Source organism: Podarcis cretensis, assembly GCF_951804945.1.
Source record: "Podarcis cretensis genome assembly, chromosome: 11".
Taxonomy (NCBI): Eukaryota; Metazoa; Chordata; class Lepidosauria; order Squamata; family Lacertidae; genus Podarcis; species Podarcis cretensis.
The window spans coordinates 34,627,364-34,637,306 of NC_137180.1; the positions used below are offsets into that span (position 1 = coordinate 34,627,364).

General features: G+C 42.8%; 2 protein-coding genes across 7 annotated transcripts in view; one reads left to right on the top strand and one right to left on the bottom strand.

The window, feature by feature from the left end:
• Positions 1 to 2,627, top strand: part of ACOT12 (acyl-CoA thioesterase 12) — a 29,184-nt gene extending 26,557 nt beyond the window's left edge. For all 3 annotated transcript variants that reach the window (XM_079995958.1, XM_079995957.1, XM_079995956.1), the window contains 2 exons: positions 371 to 494; positions 1,632 to 2,627. In XM_079995958.1, coding sequence (XP_079852084.1) covers positions 371 to 494; positions 1,632 to 1,775 — 268 coding nt within the window. In that variant the 3' untranslated portion in view covers positions 1,776 to 2,627. The remainder of the gene's footprint in view (positions 1 to 370; positions 495 to 1,631) is intronic.
• Positions 2,628 to 3,196: 569 nt separating this feature from the next.
• Positions 3,197 to 9,606, bottom strand: ZCCHC9 (zinc finger CCHC-type containing 9). 4 transcript variants are annotated; one of them, XM_079995959.1, is made up of 6 exons: positions 9,490 to 9,606; positions 7,848 to 8,213; positions 5,874 to 6,024; positions 5,588 to 5,680; positions 4,454 to 4,522; positions 3,197 to 3,960 (listed from the first exon to the last, which is right to left on the bottom strand). In XM_079995959.1, exons 2-6 carry the CDS (start codon positions 8,205 to 8,207, stop codon positions 3,842 to 3,844), a joined length of 792 nt encoding a protein of 263 aa, XP_079852085.1. In that variant the 5' UTR covers positions 8,208 to 8,213; positions 9,490 to 9,606; the 3' UTR covers positions 3,197 to 3,841. The 4 variants fall into 4 exon arrangements, with proteins under 4 accessions (XP_079852085.1, XP_079852086.1, XP_079852087.1 ...); XM_079995960.1 differs by having other exon boundaries at positions 9,351 to 9,492; XM_079995961.1 differs by lacking the exon at positions 9,490 to 9,606 and adding an exon at positions 9,310 to 9,443.
• Positions 9,607 to 9,943: the final 337 nt, after the last annotated feature.

Genomic DNA, 9,943 nt, shown 5'->3' on the forward strand with positions numbered 1-9,943 from the left:
AACGAGTTCGCAATGGGTCCTACTGTGGAAGGCATGTAGAAGCAGAGAGAAGAAAAACAATGGTAAGGGTGAAGGGGCAGATGGAGAGAGCCATCTTTCTACTTCTCCCCAGCCCCTTCCACTCACCAATAAATCATTGCATATCACTACTTTGTTACTATATTGTGTGCTACATAAACAAAGAAATGTATTAACCTCCCGTGCAGTGCAGGGTTAAGGCACGAGGTTTTAACAACCCTCCCCCTGCACAGAAAAATACAAAACTGAGCAACTACTGTCTTGTGACCAATACAGTTGCTCTACAAGATCATTTTAGACAGCTTAGATTTTTGTTGTGGCTTCTTGATAACACTACTCTTATTAAATTTAGAGACCCTTACATAATAGCTGTGAGGTCAGTTGCCTTGACATCTGTTCCATCTTCTGAGAATTACTGCAGGCGTGAAATCCAGTGTGCGGGATTCCTGATCTACCCTGATGGAAACTCCTCTTTTGTAAGCAGCATTGTAATTAAATACAGTTATTTTATGTGCTTTACTCCCTTTACTGTGCCTTTCTCTGGGATATGTAGGGCTGGATGATAACTGGTTTTCAATATCGTGATATATCGCCACCTAAACATCACAATATGTTGATATACCATGGTATCTGAAAAAAGGAAGGAACGATGCAGAGGCAAAGAGGACAATGTTCTGGCAACTGCTGCTACTTAATGGTTGGGCTTGGCTACCAAATGGTGGTACTCAGGACAATCCAAAGTATGGTGATGAGTCATAGTGAATACAAATAATCTGGGACTGCCAGACTACCAGCAGGCCTGCTAGGTGGCAGCAGCAGGGCTCAGCAGGCTGCCACAGCTTCTACCACCGCCAGGAATTGCAGGCCGCGGCCACTTCTTCCCACCACAGCGAGGTCTTGCAAGCCCCACTGCTTGTGCCGCCACGAGGCCTTGCAGGCTGCCACTACTATTGCTGCCACTTTCTGTTGCTGCTGCAAGGCCTTGCAGGATGCCGCTACCACCGTCACTTCCTGTCACTGCTGCGAGTCCCCACAGGCCTCTGCCACGAGGACTCACAGGCCACCACCACTTCCGCTGCCAAATCTTGTTGCCACTGTGAGACCTCGCAGGCCAATGCCATTACTGCTGCCATCACTCCCTGTCACGGCCTTGCAGGTCGCTGCTGTTGCTGCCACCAACTCCCATCACTGCTGAGTCCTTGCAGGCCACAACCGCTACTGCCACTGCCTCCCATTGCTGCCGTGAGTCACCCATCCAGGCACCGATGAGACCCAGACCTACTTAGCTTCCACAGGGCTTCAGGGCTTACTTTTGGGTGCAAGGTCACTTCAATAATCTTTCCCTGTTAATCCAGATGACAGAGTCATGCCTGCCAGTACTATCTGCACTTGTGTGGTGGCTTGAAGCACCAACATAGGTTTTTCCTATGCTATCTGGGAGGCCGACACAGAAAGCAATTTAAACGTTCTTGCATATTCATACTGCTCTGAACAGCAAGTGATACACTGAAATAGTGTTAAGAATGAAGCCCAAGTTGTTGAGTATGAAGTAGAACAAGATGTTTTTAGTGGTTATTTCACATAACTCATGTTAACCTTCTATATGTTTAAAGGTTTCCTACTGCATCCAAGGAACACCTGGTGTTATGCCTTATGTTGCTGCAACTCTTGATGGCTCATCAAAATCAATTGAGGATACAGCTTCTGGGTGCATTCATTTCTTGGAGTTACAGAGTAGCACAATGGACTGCATTTAGTTAAGCAATACTGTGTCAAGTACTTTACCATTCTTTACATCTTGTACACAAGCTGTCATTAACACCAATACTTATCAAGCTGGCAAGTCAGTTCCTACCTACTTTTATGTTCAGGACCTGTATATCTAAATCATCACAGTGTTCTACATCATCATACAATGGAGCTATTTAATGATAAATTCAGTAACTAAGTCAAGTCATTTCATTGTTCTTTTGGAGTCCTCAGAAAACTTGTCAAAGCAATACATATTACTGCACACAATTTAAAATACTGATTTTTTTATTTAAAAAATCTCATTGTAAGTAAATTTTCATTTCTATTGTAAATAATTTTCCTAGGCTATTGTTAATCTCAACTAACAGCTGTATTTGTTATTCATGATTTTGCAGTTACATAATCCACATATGACACTCGGTAATAGGCACTGATTTCAGAATCCTGAGAATGTCAGGTTGTGTTTCCCGTTTCTTGTAGTTGTAAACACAGATACTGTGTTTAGGCCAAGGCTGTATTTGAACAATTAAGTCCTGGCTTAGTAAGGGCATGCATGAGCTCCATGTGCTTTCATGCAGCTCCTTTGCTCTTCCCTCTGCACAAGAGTAGGATGCCATAGTTAAAACTTGGCTTATCGAGCCGGACTTGTTTGGAAGCCATTAACCATAATGATTTACTGCTGCTGCCTAGGTTGTTTTCCTGCTTGCACAATGGGGCAGCATGTGAATATATAGGTGTCCTATGCTATTTTAAACTACTTGATACTGCTTTCAGAATGAGCTGCTGTATACATTTTAGTTATATCAACATGCACCTTTGAATTAAATAATTAAAACTATGAGGGTTATGCTAATTTAGATTTATGGCTGTATAAGCATCTCGTTATTTATTATAACTAAAATCAACCTGTATTGGGTTTTGATTGGGATTTTGTTATTGAACTTCCCAGAAAAGCAATGAATAACTAAAACAGACAGAATTCCAGTAGATTTTAGTAGGAACTGAATTGGGGGCCCAAAGACAACATTTCAGGAAGCACAGTCTTCCTTCAGTGCTGTTCTGTCACTGAATCTTGCACGCGAATATATGCTCTAACCTGAGCTACAGCTGTTTCTCAAAATGTGATGCGCATCTTGCAGATGGCCACTCTCCACTCGCTAACCATTCCTGCTTCTCCAGAGTAAAAGAAAACTGGTATCGCTGAGAAAAGTTCTTCCAGAAGCCACATGGGCAGTGCTATTAACAGATCATCCGGGAAATACACTTTGGAACTGTTGAAGTGTAAGTAATTTGTAAGGAGAGAATGGTAGTTAAAGACTAAATCTGTGATTATCCAGATGTCACAGCAGACAGCAAGTAGTCAACATAAATGAAATTGCAAACCATAACACTGCAAAGAATACAATTATTCAGAAAACACAAGAACTTGATACATGTGGTTTTATTACACTGGTTTATTTGTGGGGGAGGAAAATGGCTTCATCAAGTATTTAATTCAACTAAAAAACCACACAATCATTTCATTGTTGTTCATGCTGCAAGATCAACCCTGCTACCACCAATGTTTTAATTTTGCTTTCGGCTATTCATCTGTGGTCTCATTCCCGTGTTCAGGGTGAGGTCAAGAACTTCAACACTAAAATAGGACTCAGTTTCATTTGGAGATAACTTCTGTCGTAGCACAAGTTTCATTTACGAATAGCAGATTGACCTATTACCTCTCCTTCCCATTTGTTTATTGGTATCACTACTCTCCACTGAGTAACATATTATATTACCCAGTGACACGCTGGTTGGAAAACAATCAATTGCATAGATTAACTTTCTGTTCAGAGATATACTGTTATGCAGTCACTTGCTGCAATTTATCTTCTGGCAAGGCATTTCCTCTCTTCTCTAGGAAGCTTCCATTTAAGTTAGGGTTTTATTAAGTGATCACCACTTAGGAGAGTGCAGTTATGGCTTATTCTGGAACTACAGTTCACAGTCCATTTTTAGTACTATAACTTTAAGCCAAACAATGAGAATTGTAAAGAATGATGCCAGACAGCAGTTAGAAGTTAACAGTCAGTCAGAAGTTAACAACTTTAGCTATTTTTGGTTTTGGTTTTTGTGGTTTAGGGCTGTCTAAAACCTCTTGGTAATCTGCACTCATTCCTTTGAGCCATCGACCAACAGTTGCCACTCGATCTAGGAAAGGAAAAATAAATGAATACGTAAGAAATCAGCTTTCTGATCCAAATGCTGAGGAAGACTTATATGTAATTCAGCATTGCAGTTTTACAGCCCAGTTTATGCTCTTTACTCCAAAATAAGTCTCAATGAAACCAATGGAGGTTTTGTACAAAACTTTCTGACAGCAACAAGTTGCAAATTCCAATACAGTATAACACTGAAACTGATTATTCAATTCTGTATGTCACTTGCTTTCTATCAGCCATACAGAAATTAAGCGTATCAAAATGAATGCAATCTCTACCTGCAACAGTCGATGCACTATGTAGAGTTAGCATTACACCCCCAGTTAATCGCCTGTTTAAAGATGTGGTCAATAAGGTGAAATTGAGGGTTGTGCCACTCGTTTTATAACTCATAATCAGTAGTCAAGTTCACTATTTATATAGAATGGTTCACAGGTATATAACTATGCTTTAGGATAAACAGAAATTATTTGATCCCTCACCTGCATTTTGATTCTCTGGACAATCTTTTTTAAAGTGCTCAACAGATCCACAGATTCTACAAGCACCTCCTGTAGAATATAAAACACACACACACAAAAGAAGTATTTAACCACAATATATGAATTATATTAACAAATGCCAGATGTCAAGTGTACAGAGCAAGTTTACAATTCATAAACACAAGGAAGCAAAACTCACTGTTCGTATTTTTGAGCTCCATCACATCAAAACTACAAGGCTGATTCAGATGGGCAGCTGAGTTAGTTTTAAGGGGCCACAAGGTTCTTCACTGTTTTTGCTACAACACGCTAACAAGATTTGTTGTAGCATACACTTTTATACACAAATGTTATTTCAGTTGGCAGTTATATATATAATATACACAGAGTCCAAATGGCAAGCCAATACAAAAAGTACAGTCTTTGACAGGAGTCCATTGTTTCAATTTAAGCTAAAACAAACAGAATCAAATTTCTTGATTAGCAATGAAGTGAGATCCTATCAAGAAGTTTGATTCTATTGAGACAATGAGTTCCCATTGTTCTACAAATCACGACCCAATGATTCCTTATTTTGATATTTCCGGTTACTGCTCTTGCAAATGGTAACTTTGGTTATCTTAAGCTTTCCAGATATATTGATATTTTATACTTTGTTGATTGATCAACTATCATAAACACTTCAACCGACATTCAAGAACTTGTGTGCATGTGGTGGGGAATTGATAACTATGCTATATGTACATGCACAGATAGGTGTGTTACGGGTTTTCTGGATCAGGATCAATATGGCTGACATTTAAAGAGAATAATGGAATACTACTCTGCTGTATCTCTAAAATTAAGTGGGGTTTTTTTCCCCTATCAAATGTAAATACTTTGAAAAACCTATATGGGAATCCATTTGGAATTTTAGAACTGCTTCTCAAGTAACCAGTCAAAAATACTCGTGATAAGGGGCAAACAATGTCTTTGACAATGAGCCAAAATTCCCAAACAATGGTGAGAAGCATACAAGGTCACCACTGATAAAGGTCTCTCTTTTAACTTCTAGAACTAAGAAAGGGGGAGTACTCTCATGTTCATCAACTTAGTTATCTTTTTGGTGGGGGGGGGTGCAACAGTTGCACTCACCTTCAGCATAGAGTCCTTTAGGATTATCGGGACATGACCTTGAGAGATGTCCCATCTCACCACAAATGAAGCATTTTGCATATGGGAATTCCCCTGTAAGAATTCAATGATGTTACAATCAAAATATCCACACTAAGATTATATAAGACACTGCAGTGAGCCAGCATTACTGTAATCTAGAATTGTTAAAAGCATTAATACTATGTGAATTGTTGAAAAATATTAAGACAGGCATGTAACTTTTATCATGCCCAACATTCAGTCGGGTTGTAGATATTACACATACCAAGAGCGGGATCTATTTTTGCTCTGCATTTGTTGATTTCATGCTCTGTAGATCCACAGCGGTAACAAATTCCAGTTCCCATATCTTGGCTTTCGAGTACAGCTGGGCAATCTGCCACACCGTGTCCTGGCTTTCTGCAGTGGAAGCACACCTTTGGCGATACAAGGTGAATTACTAAGTGAGCAGAAAGAGATATGAACTGAAAGCAATCTCTTTTTCTGCTAGCCACATTTCAAATGAATCTTACCTACCCCCTCCCAACCAATGAGATCTGATGAAGTTGCAGCCAGTGATGCATAGTTTAGAGTAACACAGCCCCAGTGTTTTAGGGTTAATCTTTGCATTTAACATGCAGGTTAATGGCACCACCCAAACTGATGGAATTTGGATTTTTAAAGAACTGCACTATATCTTTAGCACCATGTCTAATTTGGCCATTAATCTGAAGTTAAGATTCCTAAAGAGTAAAGCCATTCTTCTCACCAAGCGTCTCGTTTAACAATGGTATTTGAGTAACCTATCCAGAGAAAATAATAATAATAATAATAATTTTTATTTATACCCCGCCCTCCCCAGCCAAGGCCGGACTCAGAGTGGCTTACAAGCAATAATAAAAACAAGTTGAATGATTACAACTTAAAAACAAAATTAAAATACAACATTAAAATATTGAAACATTAAAATATTAAAATGTAGCCTCATCGCAAGAGAAGGAAAGGAAAAAAGAAAGAGAGGGAGGGAATCAAATTGGCTCCAAGCCAAAGGCCAGGCGGAACAACTCTGTCTTACAGCCCCTGCAGAAAGAAATCAGATCCTGCAGGGCCCTGGTCTCATGAGGCAGAGCGTTCCACCAGGAGTTGAAAAGGCCCTGGCTCTGGTTGAAGCCAATCTAATTTCCTTAGGGCCCGGGACCACTAGGGTATTGCTATTTATGGACCTTGAGGCTCTCCGTGGGGCATACCGGGAGAGGCGGTCCCGTAGATACGAGGGTCCTAGGCCGTGAAGGGCTTTAAAGGTCAAAAGCAGCACCTTAAATCTGACCCTGTACTCTACCAGGAGCCAGTGCAGTTTGAAAAGCACTGGGTGAATATGCTCCCATGGCTAAGACCCCGTGAGGAGCCTCGCTGCAGCATTCTGCACCCTCTGGAGTTTCTGGGTCAGCTTCAAGGGCAGCCCCGCGTAGAGCAAATTACAGTAGTCAAGCCTGGAGATGACCGTCGCATGGATCACTGTGGCCAGGTCAAAGCCAAAGGCACACACCTTCTTGCTGAGGATCCTAAACATTCAATGACATCACCCTTTTTCTAGCACTAAGTATAACCTGAGACACCCAGGGAACCCCATTTGAAAGCAGTTCCACAAACCATACTTAAGCACAACAAATTACACACATTTATCTATTTAACCTTGAGTAGGAGCTAGCTTATGGATTCATCGTTCCAGAAAATTACACTGAAATGGGTAGCCAGAGTATACGTGGCCATTAAATAACTCTATAAACTGATGCCAAGAGTACCAAATTCTACATCATAATCATCCCCTAAATGCTTTGTGAATTCTGGAAAGGTGATACTGCTCCAGAATATAATCATGCCCAGTGAAGTAGCATAACTAAACTATTGGATTATGAGTGCCATCACTCTTTGTACACCTAACCTAACACACAGGGGCTGTAAAGAAACATACAGAATTTTGTTTCCCCCTGCTGTGCATGACTTCTGAAAGTCCTCATGAGTGATTTTCTCTGATGGGAGTTTGAGTCCAACTATATCTGTAGCGCCATAAGTTCCCCATCCCTGTGCTAAAGCATGCTCAATAATATACGGAAGCCAAGACACAAACGTGTTCACTAACGGTTATCTGGACTGAGACAAATTATTGTGATCTCACTTATATGAGTGAGTAGTGTCATTTGCATTATGAAAAGAAAAAGTAACGGGCACCAAAAGAAATAACAATGGAACATCACCTTACCATTGTGTTCTTTTTCATTTCCTGCCTTTTCACTCTTCTCCCCTCTCGCCGCCGGTCCTTTTTCAAAGCTGTTGCTATTTCATCCTTTGCTTCACGGCTGTTGATCACCTCTCCTTTATGCAATGTCTGAGAGTTCTGTTTTAAATATTCCATAAAACCGTTGACATCTTCATTCGTATAGTCTTTTTTCTTCTTATTTTTCTTCTTCCCTTGAGTACTTCTCAAGGAAAAGTTGTCTGAAGAGCTTTGCTTTCTATCTGTTGTTGCGCTTCCGGTGGCATCATTTTTCATATGTTCCCATGGTGTTGCATCCAGAGCCTTCTTGTTGTGGGTGACATTTGCTCGTGCCCACCTGGTCATGACTTCCTATGAGATTTAAAAGATGTTAGGTTCACATGACTGGATTAGGTTCAGCCTTGATTAATGAGGTGGACCCAGAACTGAATAAGCATTTCTATTTGTTTAGACCAGCACAACTGTGCTAGCTGGTGCTGATAGGAGTTGTAGTCCACAACATGGAGGGGGGGGGGGAGGATAAGCAGAGAACAGAATCAGGCCTCCTTTTATTCCCCTCTGGGCAGTGCCTCAGATCCAATCTTTACCCTTTCAGTTCCCAGTCTGAGCGGAACTGGAGACCAACTGGAGACAAAGTGACGGGCAGAAATTAAGAGTGAGATCTACTGGCAAGTAGATCTGAATGACTTGAAACAGACGGGCAAGGGTTGCTGGTGCCCACTCATAAGCTAGAAAATCCTAACCCACAGATCCTTCCCTAAATTGTTGCCATCCGTCTGTCCAGAGACAGTGGAGTGGACTTCAAGGCTTAAGTTAAACAGCTGGAGAATCACAGTGCCTACTGTGGCTGGGGAGACGGGTAACTTGTTATGGCTGCCTCCCGCATTGTTTTTGCTGCATTAGCGGCACCAAACTGACCTCTCCAGGGCACAAGCTTGGGCAATGTGTATGGAAGTCCTTTGCTGCCCAGACAACAAATCCCCCACTTGGCCTCACTGATGTGGTCCAAAGGAAAGCAGAGCAATACATTTGGCACCAGCTTGGCTGCAGGAGTTGCCATAAGGAGGCGTACAAAGCGTCATCCAAATGTCTTAGGGACACCATTTGGGGATTTGTGTAGCCTTAACCTTCCCTTCTCCCAAAGATGTCCTGCAACACAGCGGGTACAGATTTATCCTGGGGGTTTTCTGGAGGAACGAGTTATAGCTGCAAGGCAGCGGAGGCTTAGCATCCTCCTTCCCTAAATAAGACTGCTTTAAAGCGACAGGGTGGAAAACGACCACCATGATTTATGACTTGCGAACCTGGTTCTGGCATTGACCAAAAATTCCGGGGACTCAGCAAAGGCTCAGAAACACCCCAGGGTAATAATAATAAACGCGAAATAGATCCGACAACAAGCCTGAAGTCTGCAGGGTCTCCGCCCGGGATCTCACCCAACTCCAACCTGGGCATGTTCACTTCCGCGGACACGTGCGGAGCAGCTACCGAGGGAACGGAGGAGCCCCCGGCCCTCAGGCCTTCCGGGACAGCAGCCGAGCTCCGGGTGTCTCCTGAAGCAAGTGTCCAGCGGCTCCAGGCGCCGCCTCGCCTTCCCCGCCTCCCGAGCAAGAGGTCCCTCACTCACCGGGGTCAGGAGGCGAGAAGCGCCACGGAAAGCCTCCGGCGCAGTCGAAACGCACAGCCCGGGAGGGAGAGAGCGGCACCGGAAACGTCCGGAGCCCGTACTGCTGCACTTCCTGTAGGTAGGTGGGTGGGTGGAGGCGGAGCGGTTGCCATGGGACCAGGCGGAAGCTGAAGCTGAAGCCACAGGCGGGAAGCGCGAGGTTATGTGCTGGTTCAGCCTGGCGCTGTGCAGGGTTAGGCGCGCTTCCCGCCTGAGCCTCAATGGGCTGAAAAGAGCCGGGCTCTGTATAGGATTGCAGGTTTAGGCGGAGTGGGCGGCGGCAAAAGAAAGCCACCATGCATTTCCCTCATTTCTTGGTTTCCTGCTAATGTAGCTGTAAGTAAGCGCATACAGTCATGGGAAAAAGAATTTGAATTCTGTGGTCTTGCATGTGAAGTCATAATAACGAACTCCT